The following is a 13744-nucleotide window of genomic DNA, read 5'->3' on the forward strand; positions in this document are numbered from 1 at the left end:
CTAAATTCTTTTTCAGATAGATTCCCTATCTCCTCCTCTTTTGTTTGGTTTTGTGGGCATTTCTCATTTTCCTTTACTAACAGGATAAACCCAAGGCGAAACACCTCAAGACACATATTAATCAAATTAACAAAGATCAAACACAAAGAACAAATATTAAAAGCAGCAAGGGAAAAGCAACAAATAACACACAAGGGGATCCCCATAAGGATAACAGCTGATCTTTCAATAGAAACCCTTCAGGCTAGAAGGGAATGGCAGGACATACTTAAAGTAATGAAAGAGAATAATCTACAACCCAGATTACTGTACCCAGCAAGGATCTCATTCAGATATGAAGGAGAATTCAAAAGCTTTACAGACAAGCAAGAGCTGAGGGAATTCAGCACCACCAAACCAGCTCTCCAACAAATGCTAAAGGATCTTCTCTAAACAGGAAACACAGAAAGGATGTTTCAACACGAACTCAAAACAACAAAGTAAATGGCAACGGGATCATACTTATCAATAATTACCTTAAATGTAAATGGGTTGAATGCCCCAGCCAAAAGACAAAGGCTTGCTGAATGGATACAAAAACAAGACCCCTATATATGCTGTCTACAAGAGACCCACCTCAAAACTAGGGACACACACAGGCTGAAAGTGAAGGGATGGAAAAACATATTTCATGCAAACGGAGACCAAAAGAAAGCAGGAGTCGCAATACTCATTTCAGATAAAATAGACTTTAAAATAAAGGATGTGAAAAGGGACAAAGAAGGAGACTACATAAAGATCAAAGGATCAATCCAAGAAGAAGACGTAACAATCATAAATATATATGCACCCAACATAGGAGCACCACAATATATAAGGCAAATACTAACAAGTATGAAAGGGGAAATTAACAATAACACAATAATAGTGGGAGACTTTAATACTCCACTCACGCATATGGATAGATCAACTAAACAGAAAATTAACAAGGAAACACAAACTTTAAATGATACAATAGACAAATTAGATTTAATTGATATTTACAGGACTTTCCACCCCAAAACAATCAATTTTACCTTTTTCTCAAGTGCACATGGAACTTTCTCCAGGATAGATCACATCCTGGGCCATAAATCTAGCCTTGGTAAATTCAAAAAAATTGAAATCATCCCAGCCATCTTCTCTGACCACAATGCAGTAAGATTAGACCTCAATTACAGGAAAAAAACTATTAAAAATTCCAACATATGGAGGCTAAACAACACGCTTCTGAATAACCAACAAATCACAGAAGAAATCAAAAAAGAAATCAAATTATGCATAGAAACGAATGAAAATGAAAACACAACAACCCAAAACCTATGGGACACTGTAAAAGCAATACTAAGGGGAAGGTTCATAGCAATACAGGCGTACCTCAAGAAACAAGAAAAAAATCAAATAAATCAACTAACTCTACACCTAAAGCAACTAGAGAAGGAAGAAATGAAGAACCCCAGGGTCAGTAGAAGGAAAGAAATCTTAAAAATTAGGGCAGAAATAAATGCAAAAGAAACAAAAGAGACCATAGCAAAAATCAACAAAACTAAAAGCTGGTTTTTTGAGAAGATAAACAAAATTGACAAGCCATTAGCCAGACTCATCAAGAAACAAAGGGAGATGAATCAGATCAACAAAATTAGAAATGAAAATGGAGAGATCACAACAGACTCCACAGAAATACAAAGGATCATAAGAGACTACTACCAACAGCTATATGCCAATAAAATGGACAACTTGGAAGAAATGGACAAATTCTTAGAAAAGTATAACTTTCCAAAACTGAACCAGGAAGAAATAGAAGATCTTAACAGACCCATCACAAGCACGGAAATCGAAACTGTAATCAGAAATCTTCCAGCAAACAAAAGCCCAGGACCAGACGGCTTCACAGCAGAATTCTACCAAAAATTTCTAGAAGAGCTAACACCTATCCTACTCAAACTCTTCCAGAATGCTGAGATGGATGAAACTGGAGCCCATTATACAGAGTGAAGTAAGCCAGAAAGAAAAACAACAATACAGTATACTAATGCATATATATGGAATTTGAAAGATGGTAACGATAACCCTATATGCGAGACAGAATAAGAGACACAGATGCATAGAACAGTTTTATGGACTCTGAGGGAGAAGGTGAGGGTGGGACGTTCTGGGAGAATAGTATTGAAACATGTATATTATCATATGTGAAACGGAACACCATTCCATGTTCGATGCATGAGACAAATGCTCAGGGCCGGGGCAATGGGATGACCCAGAGGGATGGGATGGGGAGGGAGGTGGGTGGGGGGTCCAGGAAGGGGAACACATGTAAACCCATGGCTGATTCATGTCAATGTATGGCAAAAACTATTACAATATTGTAAAGTAATTAGCCCCCAACTAAAATAAATAAATTTATTAAAAAAAAAAAAAACAACAGAGACATTACTTTGCCAACAAAAGTCCATCTAGTCAAGGCTATGGTTTTTCCAGTGGTCATGTATGGATGTGAGAGTTGGACGGTGAAGAAAGCTGAGCGCCGAAGAATTGATGCTTTTGAACTGTGGTGTTGGAGAAGTCTCTTGAGAGTCCCTTGGACTGCAAGGAGATCCAATCAATCCATCCTAAAAGAGATCAATCCTGGGTGTTCATTGGAAGGTCTGATGTTGAAGCTGAAACTCCAATACTTTGGGCACCTCATGTGAAGGGTTGACTCATTGGAAAAGACCCTAATGCTGGGTAGGATTGGGGGCGGGAGGAGAAGGGGACGACAGAGGATGAGACGGTTGGATGGCATCACCGTCTCGATGGACATGGGTTTGGGTGGACTCCGGGAGTTGGTGATGGACAGGGAGGCCTGGCGTGCTGCAGTTCATGGGGTCACAAAGAGTCGGACACGACTGAGCGACTGAACTGAACTATAATCTCACAGTTGCTGTACTTTAGTCTCAATTTCATTTAAAAATTAATCATTTTTTCTTGCCATTTGCTAACTAATGTGGGGCATGGGCTCATTTAATAAAACAAATTATATTTTCCAATCATAAAAAGCTTAAAAATTACTCCTTGTTTCATTATTCTATGTGAGTATATAATTGTACAGACACATGAAAGTGTTATGTGTGTGTTCTCTCTCTATGTATACACATGCATATATGTCTATAGTCATGATAGTATGTTTTGTTAATTGTATTTTCCACTCAATATAGCAGCTCATCCACCTTCCAGATCTATTTTGTTGTTTTTCGTGGCTGTGTGGCATTTCATTGTGTGAAATGCCACATTGAGTGGCTTTACTAAAGTTCATTGAGGTATTCCTTGTTTATGGAAATATGTCCTCTTTTTTTCTATAGCATGTAATACTGTGGCAATGCTATTTTTGTCTGTAGTGTAGCTACCTAGAAGTGGAATTTCTGGATAAGGTTGCGTTAAATACTAAAAATTTAAAATAGATACTACCAAATTATTCGACCAAAATAATCACATCGATTTATATCCTAACCAACAGTCTCATTTTCTTGCATTCTTGCTAATGGCGGATGTTTCACTTATTAAAACTGTCTGCAGTACAACAGTAGTTTGTTGTTTTAATTTGCATTAATCCAAATATTTGTGGGTTTCAGTGCCATTTTACAGGGTCCATATTAAATGAAGAAAATAGTTGCATTTAAAATAATTTCTAGTTTAGACAGATGATTAAACATGTGCATTGAAAGCAGACAGTTCTTTGGGGGAGGTTGGAGGGGAATGGTCACAGATGAATTAGCACATTTTTAAGTCTTTTCTTCTTTAACTCACTAGATGACCAGTTTGTTATACAAGGACGTGACCCGGTACAGCCAGATGGACGAGATGCACAGGGCAGGGTGTGGGGAAGGGCTCAGGGCTTCCACACCTCCTCCAGTCTCCCCAAACCTCCACACTCCGAATTCTCTTAAAATGTATACGAAAAGTATATGGAATTTGGATTGTGTAAATTGTTATTTCTTTGGGGAATTTTAAAGTTTATATTTTTTCGATATAGATATTCATCAAGACGTTATTGTAATGGAAAATTATAGATAAATCTAATGCTGACATTGACATATACGGAAGCTGCCTATCTCAAAATCCCCTATTTCTGGTGTGTGTGTGCGTGGGGGAGGGCGGGGATGAGTGGAGTAAGCAAGGGAGATTAAGAGGTAAAAACATCCAGTTACAAAATAAATGAATTATGGGGGAGAAAAATCACCTGTTTATTCCACTGTGTAAAAAGTAAGTGGCATCTTAGCTAACTCAGTGATGTGGCTCCTGCCACTTCGGGACACAGGTGGGTAGAGAAACCGGGTGTAGGATGTACCCCGCCCAGTGCTGGCTCCTAGGAGCACATAGGAACTAGGGGTCAGGAGCTGGTCTCCCCAGTTCTCGTCTTCCCACCTCCTTCTTCCTTTCTTCCTTTTACTCTTGCAAACTTGAGGGTTACGAATGGTGACCTTCCCACGGACAGGCTGTCCCTGACCTGAACTAAACCTCCCATTTCCTTTCCCTGAGGTCTTGCTTATTTAGCCTTCCTTCGAGAGTGAGCTGTCCAGAAAATCTGCCAAGAGCAGTTCACGAGAGGAACGTAGTCCTGGTGGCCAAGAGATGACAGGGGGTGCTTTGTAGTGAGGAAGGGATGCTTATAAGAGAATTTGGGGTGTAGCACTGAAATGTAGAGGCAATCATGGTGTCATGAGAGTTGGTGTTTTTGCTTGCAGAGGGGGTGGGTGACACATCTTAGGAGGTCCTCCATCCACAGTGTCCCAATTCGAGTTTTGACACCTGCAGACATAGGACTTCAGCTATCTGGAAACACACTCCTGTGGACAAGCTCTCTCCTTAACAGGGAGCTTAATGATGCAGGAAAAAAACCATTTTGGAGTCAGATGGGTATGGCCACGCATCCACTTAGGCTGCCTCATTTCTTGTTTCCCCTACATTTATTTTCTGACATCTGTTTCATCTGCTGTTACTTGCACTGATAATTAATGGTAAAGAACGCAATCTTTAAGACACCAAACCAGTGAAGGGTTTGGGGATATGATTATACTTCTACTGTTTACCTAGCAACATATTCAGAGCCAGAGCACTGACATGGTCATCCCTAGTCCCGTTTCTTTGACTCACCCGTGTTGTGCTGTAGTGTCCCCCTATACTTAGAAACTAATTATCAAAGTTACTGTTCTGTATTTTGTGTAATATATGAAGCAAAGCGCAGCTGCTTCTAGACACACCTTTATAACCTGTCATGGACTTGATTCATCACTGCTGATGGATTTGAGATGTTCTCAGATGTAGAAACTATTGAAATGGGCCTTCTTGGAAGAAACCTACCTTTTTCAAGTCCTCATGGGGATGGGAGAGTACTTACGGAGGAAAGGATTATAATCATGCTGTCAATCAGGGTTGTAAAGTAACTTAAAGTTTCCTTAATATAGTACTGCTTTTTTTTTTGCTAATAACAGAAATTAAGTTAGGTCAGCATTACTGCTATTTAAAATAGATGAAAAAATTAGGACTTTAAGATTGGTGTTTTTAAAATGCTAACTTTTCACCTTTTAAAGCAGTTATTTTTATTAAGCATTTGATAGTCTCATGATTTTTTAGGAATCTACTTAAGCTTGACTTCTAAGCAATTTCATGTAAATAAACATTCTGATTTTTGAGTAATAAATATCCTAAAGTGTTCAAAAAGAACGTGTGGGGCGGTTTGGAATTTCCCCACTGGTCTTCTTGGATCCTGATAAGTGACCCAGCAGATAGAATTTGGTTCACAATCCAACTGGAGCAGAGATGGGCCAGCGTATATCAGATCATAGTGATGGAAGTTCAGGAGCCTCTAACTGACCTCAAATGTGCTTTGAAGTCATCCCAAAGTCCTCTGCAACTTGTTAAAATCATGACATTTTCCAATGAGCAGAGGCTAAAGGGTTCCAAAACCCATTTTAAAGTTTTGAATGGAATATACAGTTTAGAAATGATGGATTTGATTCTTCTAGAGAAGACCACTAGAGGTCACAAGAGATCTTGGAAAGAAAAAGGTGCTTTGTTTTACACATCTGAATAAAAAGAAAAATCTAGGTGCCAAGTTGGCACCTACTGTAGGTTCTCCAACTCCAAATTAAAACCAATTGTGTTAGGGGTTGGTTTAAGCAAAATACATTGCATTCTTTAGCACTACCACTAAACTGGATTCTCTGAATTTTTCTGTCTTCACTGATTTCTTAAAGAATGTTGTTGTTTAGTCACTAAGTCTTGTCCAACTCTTTGTGACCCCATGGACTGTAGCCCTCCAGGCTCCTTTGTCCATGGGATTTCCCAGGCAGGAATACTGGAGTGGGTTGCAATTTCCTCCTCCAGGGGATTGAACGTGCGTCTCCTGCATTGGCAGGTGGGTTCTTTGCTGCTGAGCCACCAGGGATGCCCCCTCTTAGAGAATATTCACACATAGATGCATGCACTCTCAGGCTTGAAGAAATATAATATTTATCACTTTTAAAGGGATCAGAATCCCTTTTCCAATGGCACATTTTCAAGTCTTGCTAATGACATGCAGATCTTCTCCGGTTGTGGCAGATGCCTTCAGACAGCAGAGAGGAGGCCATGCCAGTATCCTGAACACAAAGGTGGGCTGCAGCCGTCATTTACAGCTTGTAAGCATGAGCTTTCCATCTATGCATTCACAGCGGTTTCTTTGCTGGCAAGGAAACAATGTGCACCTCCCTGTCCAGGGAAACCTCCTGAGGGCTCTCTTCCACACTTGTGATGCAACAGAAGAGGGGTCAGGATGCTGAGGGAGCCACCTGCCACCAAGGGACCATGCCAGCAGCTGGGCAAGTCACTTTGCTCCTTGAAAGTCCCCCTCGCTAACACTGAGGAGGTGGGAAGTGAGCCTGTTTTTCCTCCTTGCCCCCTCCCAGGAAGCCAGCAAGAGCCCCCAGGTCCCTGTTTTCCTTCACCTTGCCTTCTCCTGGGCTTCCGGGACACCAGGCCCCAAGCCTGGTGTCCTGAGAGGCTGTTGATTTTCTTCAGCTTTGGATTCCACCCTGCTTTCATCTGGCATGGTTCTCAGAGTCTGATGAGCATTTAGGGGCCTGAGGGATCAAACCAGTTTCTATGGGAAGGACGTTTTGTTTCCTCCAAACACGTTAAAATAAAATAACTAGTAACTAGTTCCATAGCACAGGCATCGTTGTCTCCTCCAAGCCTCGTAACTAGTTCCATAGCACAGGCATCGTCGTCTCCTCCAAGCCTCGTAACGGCTGCAAGCTCTGAAGGAATGTTGCTCCTTACTCAGTAGCATCTTCCCGGTGTATCAGTACTTTGTGTTGATCAGTTGTAACCTTCAGAGTCATCACCACCTAAACACTGGTCATGAAGATGCTGGCCACGTGGCCTTGCTGTGCCCAGTGGCTCCACAAGAAGTGACTCTCCTCCTATCTGAGTGGCAAAGTGAAAGTGAAAGTTGCTCAGTCATGTTTGACTCTTTGCGACCCCATGGACTGTAACCTTCCAGGCTCCTCTGTCCATGGAATTCTCCAGGTGAGAATGCTGGAGTGGGTTACCATTTCTTTCTCCAGAGGATCTTCTTGACCCAGGGATCAAAGTCGGGCCTCCTGCATTGCAGGCAGAGTCTTTACCTTCTGAGCAGGCAGTACACAAATTTAAACACTTTCCTGAATGAGTTGTTTTCGGTAGCTGGGGTGTCTTGTTTCCAAGGGGCTAGACTTTGTCACATGCCATTTGAGACTATGTGAGGCTGATGTCATACTTTATCATTAGCACCAGGGCTGATGCAAGAGCATAAACCATCGATTACCCCAAGGAATGTGCCTGCAGAACAGGTTCCTCTTTATCCATTTTGGGGACAGGGTTAAGGGAGAGACTTGTCAGAGCTCCACAACTTGGATGTTTTCTTCTTCTTTTTCCCAGAAGAATAAGTACTGAGGTGTGATTATGGATCACTTTGTTCACAGGCTGCCGAGGACTCATGATTAGGCATTTGGACCTAGGTCTCTCTGAGCCTTTATTCTTGATTTTTATATCATGAAGTAGTGTTTTTTTGTCCAGCATACGGATAAAAGCCCATGGTACACAGTTGATTTTGGAGTTCTCTTGAGTGATAGCTGTCTCAATCCTCTTAAAATGATTAGGATATTGAATTACTTTCACATATTTAAAATAATTACCTCTTGGAAGAAAAGCTATGACCAACCTAGACAGCATATGAAAAAGCAGACATATTACTTTGCCGACGAAAGTCCATCTAGTCAAAGCTATGGTTTTTCCAATAGTCATATATGGATGTGAGATTTGGACCATAAAAAAAGCTGAGCGCTGAAGAATTGATGCTTTTGAACCGTGGTATTAGAGATGACTCTTGAGAGTCCCTTGGACTGCAAGATCAACCAGTCCATCCTAAAGGAAATCAGTCCTGAATATTCATTGGAAGGACTGATGCTGAAGCTGAAACTCCAATACTTTGACCACCTGATGTGAAGAACTGACTCATTTGAAAAGATCCTGATGCTGGGAAAGATTGAAGGCAGGAGGAGAAGGGGATGACAGAGGATGAGATGGTTGGATGGCATCACCAACTTGATGGACATGAGTTTGAGCAAGCTCCAGAAGTTGATGATGGACAGGGAAGCCTGGAGTGCTGCAGTCCATGGGGTCGCAAAGAGTCAGGCACAACTGAGAAACAGAACTGAATAAATACTGGGACTTCCCTGGTGGTCCAGGCACTAAAGATTTTGCAGTCCCAATGTGGGGGGACCCAGGTTCAATCCCTGCTCAGGGAACTAAATCCCAAATTTTGCAATTACGAGTTCATATGCGGCAACTAAGACCCAGCACAGTCTAAATAATAAATCAATGTTTTTAAAATTCTTAAAAAAAATATTGGTGGGGACTTTAATTTTTGGCAAGATATTTGAAAATGGATTTGTTATCTATTCTCGCCTAGAATCTTTTTTTTTTTAAATTTTTTAAAGCACTGTCATTTAGGACTCTGTTTACAGAGAAAAGCCACCTCTGTTAGCAGCGCCCTTTTCCAGGCTGCAGTGTGGGGAAGGGAGGGGTGTCCTGAACGCAGCGGGGCCTTCTTGGCTCTCCCAGCAGAGGGCTTGGGCACTCAAATGGAGGTCGCCGGCAGGGGTTTCAGCAGGGGTTTCAGAGTGTGTCGGATGGTGGGGCGGGGGTGGCATGTGAAGTTGTTCATAGCAGATGCTGCCAGGGGCTGAATGCCTGTGACAGAGTAACCTTGAGGGCGTCCCTGTGTCTGCACCCCGTACCCTCCAGCTCTCCTCGTCTCTGCCCTCATGCAGGTGAGACCCCAAGGCCACACAGTGAGGAGACCTGGGCAGAGGTCTCAGCAGGGGAGTCAGAGGCCAGCTGGAGGGCTGGGGCGGGCTCACTCCCCAGAGGGCTCCCCTCGGACCACATGGCCACTCCTGGCAAACAGGCCTAGCGATGGCACCCCCAGGGCAGTCAGTGCCTGTGGTGGTGGTGGGGGGTCCCTTCTATGTTGGCTGTCACTGTTGCCCCTGGGCTGTGGGCTCCAGGGTGTGTAGACGTCAAAGGTCAAACAAAGTGGGACTCTGGTAAGGACAGATTTTAATCCTAAATAACCACTGGACCGTCAACGGCAGCTCTCAGAAAAGAAAAAAAAAAAAATAACCACTGGGAGAGAACTCCATTGGGAGTGCAGTCTAGGGTGGACCAAACTCAGCTTTCATTTGTACAGAGCTGACTGGGGCTTCTGCAGTGAGAAGACAGGAAAATAAAACACGAAGGGAGGAAAGGAGGGAGTAAGAAATCTGGAATTTATGTGATCAGTTTATCCTGGAGGAGTTTAAAGCACTGGATCCAAGAGTTCTTCTTTCGATTATATATTGTGATTTACAGAAAGGGCAGACAGTCTGCTTATATCAACAAGGGAGAATAAAAGGAAGAATTAAGTAACATTATCAAGATCTCACAAGAAAACTGAACTCTGCATCATCTTTTAAAAATTCAAACAGTGTAATAATTTGAATTCTGAGGGTATTGTAAAGATACTTCATAGAGATACAGATCAAGAAAAATTATATTTTATAATTGCATTATAGCTAATAGTTGGAGTAAAATAAAGCAACTTAATGTTATGATGATTGCTTCTCATAGAAATGTTTTTATTCTAAAAAGATTTTTTTTTGTAATGACAAATTATGCAGTATCTAATAGAAGAAGAAAACTGCATAGAAGACCCAAAGGAAAAAAGACTGAAATTTAAATTCAGGCAGTGATCTTATTCTTTAAGTTCTTATTTAGAATCAATATATTGGTATTTTCTTTTAATATAAAATAGCAATTATGACTGAGAAAATTATTATCTGGTGTTGTCAGGGAGTGAACTATTCTGCTGTATTAGATATTTGACTAAAACAAACCAATTATATGTTATGAGCTCCAAAGTAGTAGACATAATACATTACATACAATAATAGATATATATTAGCTACAACGTAATTTAAAATCTGTTGAAACAGAAATGACTGTGTAGTATGTGTGTGATCATATCTAATGAACATCAATTAACCTGTAGAAGCAAATAGAAGTCATTCCAGGCAAAAGGATATATGCTTATTAATATCAATCTGTAGTTGTATAAGATAAAATGGGCTTTATCGAAAATTTTTAAAAAAGAGAAAAAGAGAGTGAAAATGAGAGAACCCCTGTGAGACTCGTCTGAGTGTGGAAGCCAGGCTCCTGCCCTCCTACAGATGTTGGGAGATGGGGTAACCACAGGTGTGGGCTGGAGGAACAAGCTGGAAATTCTCCTGGCAACCTGAGCTTGCTCAGGAAGGCACTTTAAGGCAGTCTCACATCATTCTAGGGACGTGGCCTTGAGCTGTCCTTAGTAACTGCTAGTATTTGTTCAGATATTCAGGCCAGGGCTCAGGCTTAGTCAAGAAGAGACTTCGAGTGTCCCAGTCAGAGTCTGGTCAAGGGGAGAGTCTTTGTTATTCATTAGATGGAGCTGCTAGTAACATCAAAAAGAACATACTAGAAGTTAGAGTGGGATGTCTTCCCGACCCAGGGACCAAACCTGCATCTCTTATGTCTCCTGCATTGGCAGGTGGACTCTTTACCACTAGCGCCACCTGGGAAGCCCCATGAGATGGCAGAGTAATGAAAGAAGATGGGGGGATAAAGGCTAGTAGCCAAATCAGTTATATGAGAAAAGCAATACAAATATGGGACATTTTTAAAAGAAAAGGACCAGGAAAATGTATATGAACATCCTAGACAGGAAAACTAGAACACCGTTAATCAAGAATCTGCTACAAAGAAGAAACAAACATGTTATATGGCAGCAAAATGAAAGCCAAGGGCCAGCAGCACTGTGCTGCCATAAACTTGGTTCTTGGGTCTCCCATCCCTGCCCACACTGGGGGTTAAGGTCACGGTAGGCAGTCCTGGGAAGGAGGCTTGAGGTAGTTGTGCCCAGGGTAGGGAGCAGAGCTTCATTACTTGCAAACCAGCATCTTCTCCTCCATGGAAATAGGCATCTCAGGAGTAAAGGGCACCATGGGCCCCTTGAAGGAAATAGTCTATATCATAGTCATTCCCAGAACCTTTACATCTTACCTGTGATAATCCATGAGGAACCCTATAGTGGAAGTGTTTTTAGACTGTGGTTTTCTTCTAAGGGGAAGAAGGGGGTGCTGGGAGCAGTGTTGTAGAAGCGGTACTCCTTCAAACACACATGGGAAGTGCTGTGCCCATCTTCCTGTCCTTTGGTTCACGAGCTATGCTGCCCCTGCAGTCTGCACCCAGCTGGTGAGCGTGTCCCTTCTGCCTGGAACAGCACCTCCAGGTCTCGACATAGCTTCCTCTCCATCTCTCCATTCGGGTCTCACTCAGGTGTCCCATCCTTGATCCCTTAGCCCCATCACTCTCCATCCCAAAGCAATTGGTCACACTTTGAAATGTTCCAGGAGACTTGTTTGTTACATTCTTTATTCCCCCCATTACCATGTAAGTCCATTTCTTGGGCATGTTGCTCTATCCCTGGCATTTAGGACAGGGTCAAAGGGGCAGATGGAGGAACCAACAGTGATTTAGGCCTTTCCTTTGACAGGGTGGAAGATCATGATGACCTCATGCCAATATTCCTGCACTACGACACCATCCTGAAGCAGACATACGGCGAGTACTTCCTGGCTGAGCTCATCGAGGCCCAAGACGAGGAGAATCACGCTGTCGTGTGTGAGGTGCGTGATTACTCACCTGGGGCCCACCCGGGAGAGGGGTGAGTGGAGGGCAGCCCTGGTCCTGGTTCGAGAAACATCCTTGGAGCCATGACGTCACCTGCTTCCCCAGGGTTCCCGGTTTAGGTTTTTCAGGTTTTATGAGGCCCTCCCAGATGCTCAGTCTTAACAGGTTCGAGCCTGAACTAGACACGGCTGACTCCAAGTTCCTGGACAACAACTTGGGCAAACATCTTATTGTTTGGGCTACGTGCCTCTTGGCGGATGTGCAAATCATTTGTATGGATAGCGACAGTTAAGGCGAGCTTAATCAGTGATGGCGGGACCCGGGTGTGATGGATTTAACTGATTATACCCTCAGTTTCAGATGGTGAAGTCTATCTCAGAAAAAATTCCTGATGCCAGGTTGCAGTCAGAACAATGAAATCAATCTTTTGGGGGTTGAGCATGTCAGTATTTTGAAAACGCTCCCCATATACTTTCCATATGCAGCCCAGGTGGTGAAACATCGATGTACATGATAGAAGAAGACACATCGGGAGAAGGCCAGGATGGCGACTTTCCCTGGTGGTCCAGTGGTTAAGACTTCACCTTCCAGTGCAGGGGATACAGAGTCAATCCCTAGTTGGTGAACTAAGATCCCATATGTCTTGAGGCCAAAAAACCAAAACATAAAGCACAAGCAGTATTGTAACAAATTCGATAAAGACTAAAAATGGTCTACATCCCCAAAAATATATTAACATCTTAAAAAAAAGAATAGGATGAGTTTAGATGTTCATAGAGGTTTAGTTTCAGGTGAGAACTGGCCTTAAAAATTAGATTCAGATGTACTAGTCCATTACAGTTGTTTCTTCTGCATTGAAAGACTTAATTTTTTTTTTTTCATATTTAGTTTTGTGTGTTGTCTTTTAAGGACATTTGTTCAAATATTGTCATTTGACCTTTGGCTCCAGGCTAGTGACAGAAGGAAGGGTCAGGAAGCATTTGGGCCCAGGAGCACCATTTTGAAAAACCACTTCTTACACAATGAGTCAAAAACTGTGTGTGTGTGTGTTTGTGCTGAGTTGCGTCCAACTCTGCGGCCCCACGGACTATAGCCCTCCAGGTTCCTCTGGCCATGGAATTTTCCAGGCAAGAATAAGAGAGTGGGTTGCCATTTCCTACTCCATGGGATCTTCCCAACCCTGGGATCGAACCCCCATCTCTTGAGTCTCCTGAGAAGACTCAAGACATTTACCACCTGAGAAGCCCTGATAGTTAAAATGATTCATACAGACCCAAATGAGCTTTTAATGGTCCCACTGTACCCATCCAGTTAAGTCAGTTCTTTGCTTTTTAGAGAAAGCATTTATTTATGTATTTATTTTTCCAGCTTTATTGAGATGTAATTGACATATGACATTGTGTAAGATTAAGGTGTATAGTGTGTTAGTCTGATGTACTCATTTTGTAAAATGATCACCACC

The 13744-nt window shown here is 42.3% G+C and overlaps 1 protein-coding gene and 1 long non-coding RNA gene across 2 annotated transcripts in view; both read left to right on the forward strand.

The window, feature by feature from the left end:
* Window positions 1-13744, forward strand: part of CFAP61 (cilia and flagella associated protein 61) — a 252305-nt gene that overhangs the window by 27446 nt on the left and 211115 nt on the right. Inside the window, exon 7 of the mRNA XM_081558711.1 lies at window positions 12146-12278. Within this exon, the coding sequence (XP_081414837.1) occupies window positions 12146-12278 (133 nt within the window). The remainder of the gene's footprint in view (window positions 1-12145; window positions 12279-13744) is intronic.
* Window positions 6647-10714, forward strand: LOC145532827 (uncharacterized). The gene is made up of 3 exons (XR_014073597.1): window positions 6647-7465; window positions 8687-8897; window positions 9257-10714. It is a non-coding gene; the product is annotated as an uncharacterized LOC145532827 (long non-coding RNA).

The sequence above is a fragment of the Giraffa tippelskirchi genome, chromosome 13 (genome assembly GCF_054371585.1).
Source record: "Giraffa tippelskirchi isolate mGirTip1 chromosome 13, T2T-mGirTip1v1.2.pri, whole genome shotgun sequence".
Lineage (NCBI taxonomy): Eukaryota > Metazoa > Chordata > Mammalia > Artiodactyla > Giraffidae > Giraffa > Giraffa tippelskirchi.